General features: G+C 38.5%; 1 protein-coding gene across 10 annotated transcripts in view; it reads left to right on the forward strand.

Annotated features, from left to right (window-relative positions):
* Scmh1 (Scm polycomb group protein homolog 1) overlaps positions 1-4,023 on the forward strand; it is a 130,741-nt gene that overhangs the window by 77,413 nt on the left and 49,305 nt on the right. For all 10 annotated transcript variants that reach the window (XM_031378487.1, XM_031378492.1, XM_031378486.1 and 7 more), the window contains one exon: positions 1,596-1,839. In XM_031378487.1, coding sequence (XP_031234347.1) covers positions 1,596-1,839 — 244 coding nt within the window. The remainder of the gene's footprint in view (positions 1-1,595; positions 1,840-4,023) is intronic.

The raw sequence follows: 4,023 nt of genomic DNA on the forward strand, positions 1-4,023 counted from the left end.
TATATATATATATATATATATATATATATATATATATACACATATATACACACACACCACATACACACACATATAGTAAAAACAAATAAGAGATAGTACTAGGCAAACCTTTATCAAGATAAAATGTATATAAAGTAGAAGGTCAGACAGATGTTGATACTAAAAAGCATTAAAGAAGTCACTAGGTGATGAGTTAAAAGTAGCAGTTCACCAAGAAAACAAAGCAATCATAGTAGTACATATGCTCCTTAAAAATAGCCTTAGAGTCCATAAAGAAGTAAATGATAGTGGTGATGTGGCAATTCTTTTCCTAGGAAAATACAGCAATATCTAGCCTCTCCTTGTAAGACCCAATGACAAAGCCACATCCAGCCTAAGAATCCAATGAGTCAATTGAGCATGCTTTAGAACATGGGGTGAGGGGTTGCTTACAAAACATGGGAGACCTCATAGCAGCTGCACTGGAAAGCCTTCTTCATCCAACATGGGTGTTGGCTTCCCCATATCTACATAGGTGGGTGGAGCTCCTCTCTCCAGTTAACTTTGCACATCCTGTGTTCTCCTAGTACCTTGCTAGACTCTAAGACTACATGGAGTTATGACAGAATTGCATACAAATGACTGAGAGGTAGAAGAGGGAGCAAATCTCAGGAGAGGGTCCATCGCTCTTCCTCTGCCTGCCTTCTCTGAGGGAACGTCAACAGGCTGCTAGTGGAGGTCTGTTGTGAGCAGCTGCAGCTGCTCTCATCAAGATGCTTTGCTCAGAGAGCCTCATTCTATAAAACACAACAAAACTGAAATTGTGTAGGAAATACTTCCATGTATATCTCTCAGTGGTTGATAACTAAAGCAGGGAAAAATTCATGTACCAATCAAGAGCATTGGTCAACTTTTAAGACATTATTCATTTCTACTTTAACTAATAGTTTAATAATAAAAAAATTATAAAATACCATTCATGGTAACAATGGAACATCAATATACCTAGAACAAATGTTTGTAAATAGCACAAGGGGCTGTTAGATGGCTCAGTGCGTAAGGATGGCTTGCTGCCAACCCTGACAACTCGACTTTTATCCCTGGGACTCAGGTGATAGGAGAAACCAACTCCCATAATGTGTGCTTTAACATGTGTACTATAGTAATACACCTCCACACATACCCATAGACAAAATAAATAACAAAAATTAAAGCATTATGTACTTATAGAGGAGATTTAAATTTTGTATAAAAGAGAAATCTGTATTAAAGAAATTTTAAATGGAAGAAGGAATCATGTGCATAGATAAGGTTTAACCTTATCAGTAATAAAGGCTATTTCTTCCCAAATCAATCTATAAATGCATTGCAGTTCCAGTCAAGATCCAAATAAGGTTTTTCTATCTTAACTGCAAAAGCCAACTAATTCATTTGAAAGATGAAGGAGAAAGAACAACTCAAAATAATGCTGAAGAATGACAAAGTAGAGGGGCACGTCCAACCAGGTACTTCCGAGGAGGAAAGAAGAGAGTGGACAGGGAATCTATTTGCAGTTTGAGCTGTGTAGCTACCTCACAAATTAGAGAAAGGTCTGAATATTTCTGTTTTTCATCTAGGAGCCACCATCACCTTCCCACAACTTCTTCAAAATGGGAATGAAGTTAGAAGCTGTAGACAGAAAGAACCCTCATTTCATTTGCCCAGCCACTATTGGAGAAGTTCGAGGCTCAGAGGTGCTAGTCACCTTTGATGGGTGGCGAGGCGCATTTGACTACTGGTGCCGCTTTGACTCCCGGGACATCTTTCCTGTGGGCTGGTGTTCTTTGACTGGAGATAACCTGCAGCCACCTGGCACCAAAGGTAAAGAGCCACCTGTAGTTCCCTGAAGCCAGACCTCAGATAGTAAGAGGATTCGTCTGGGTTTAGTGGTCAGTGTGTCTTTACTAGTGTACTTCACTGTAGCCAGGGGAAGAAGGAGGGCTGTCTTCTTAGGTACAAACCAAGGGCTTCCAGAGACTAATTACTAACCGTTTAAGAAGAAGGTCAAATGAAGCCAGGCATGAAATTTGGGGAAAAGTAAAAAATTCTCTCTTCTAAATTTCCCAACTTATTCTCAGGCAACTCCTGCTTTTGCCTGTAACATGTTTAAAAGTGTGGAAGTATCATTCTCAGCCTCCAAGGGTTGAGAATTGTGTAGTGAGCTGGGAAACACTGTTAACGATGTAGAACCTTTGGAATAAGGGAAATGAGGATAGGCCATACCTCTGCCTGTCACTAGCAGTTAATTTGCCTCTAAACATCAAATTCCTGTTTATAAAAGAACACCTACTTCAAAAAATTCCTGAGAGAAATAAATGAAATCACATGGACAAAATGCCCACATCTGGAAAATAGCATGCTCCAAGACAATTTCTATTTTATTTCTGTGGCTATTATTATAGCTATTATATGCTGTACTTATCATTACTATATTATACATGTTATACTAGACTACATCAGCATTGTTATAATACCATTACTATAAAATTAACCTTACAGATGCAGGAGTGTATATATACCATATTACAGTAGCGCCACATACTAAATGAAACATAGCAATACTTCTAATAATGATAGTAGAGATCATCTGTTAATTTCACAGATGTGAGGAGAAAGACCACTGACCCAAATCATGACCAGATTAATTAAAGCAAGCTTTTTTTTAAAATTCACATACACAGGCTGTCTCCCCTTAAGGCAGGGTTCAAGAAATCAGCATTGGACATAGGTGAGATAAGACTTTTTATAGCTGAGGATTGGGGGGAGAGGGGTTGGCAAATAGGAAGGGTTGCAAAAGCAGAACATAAACATAACAAGATGATCATAACAAGCTCCTAACAAAGGTACAATTGCCATTTCCTGGAACAGGCAGTGCAGAACCAAACAGGCAGTGTAGTTAGGGTTACAGGTTGGACATAGCCCAGTCTTTGAGAAACAGAGATTAAATCATTAACAGGAATGAACCTAGTTTTTCTTTACTATAAGATGGCTTTCAAGCCCAAGATGGAGGCAGGCTGATTTATCACATTCAAGAGAGATTTTAAGATAGATACTCTTACAAGCAAAAATAATAGCTCCGTTATCTTTTTTTTTTTTTTTTTAGATATTTTCTTTATTTACATGTAAATTTCTCCATTCCCAGTTTCCCCTCCAAAAAACAAAGAAACAAACAAAAACAACAAAAACAAACCCCTGTTGCCCCCACTTCCCCATGCCTGCCACCCCGCCCTCTCCCACTTTCTGCTCCGTTATCTTAAGTCTAAAGCATATTAGTAAATCTGAAAGAATTGAAAATTATCCTATCGTTTCAGCATTTCTTTTCTAAACATTTATACAAAACATTGATTAGTTATCTATTTATTAGATGCCTAACTGTAAGCCAAGCTAAGGATTCAGCAGTGACACAAATAGACAGTCTTCCTACTTTCATGGCATTTTTGTTCTACTTATGTGAGACAGATGTAAATGTTTGCAATAAATCAGGGAATAAGGTCTCTTTAGTGGATGGAGCTATCACAAGTTCAGTGGTATATGTGCCATTGCATGAGGAAGATCCTGGCTTCAATCATCAACACAAAGAAGGTCATGTTTTAAATGCATATTTTGAAAAAAAAATTTTTATTTAAAGATTTATTTTTATTTATTTATTTTGTTTATGTTTATGAGTACACTGTAGCTGTACAGATGGCCGTGAGCCATCATGTGGCTGTTGGGAATTGAACTCGGGACAGCTCCAGCCCTGTTCACTCTGTCCTGCTCGCTCTGGCGTAATTCACTGTAGCTGTCTTCATTCGCACCAGAAGAGAGCATTAGATCTCATTACAGGTGGTTGTGAGCCACCATGTGGTTGCTGGGATCCGAACTCAAGACCTTTGGAAGAGCAATCAGTGCTTTTACCCGCTGAGCCATCTCACCAGCCCCTTGAAAAAAATCTTAACATAAATACACATCCATAGTACCATTGCTATCATTGAAATAATGTATAGGTCTATCACCCCCCCCCCC

Source organism: Mastomys coucha, unplaced genomic scaffold, assembly GCF_008632895.1.
Source record: "Mastomys coucha isolate ucsf_1 unplaced genomic scaffold, UCSF_Mcou_1 pScaffold18, whole genome shotgun sequence".
Taxonomy (NCBI): domain Eukaryota; kingdom Metazoa; phylum Chordata; class Mammalia; order Rodentia; family Muridae; genus Mastomys; species Mastomys coucha.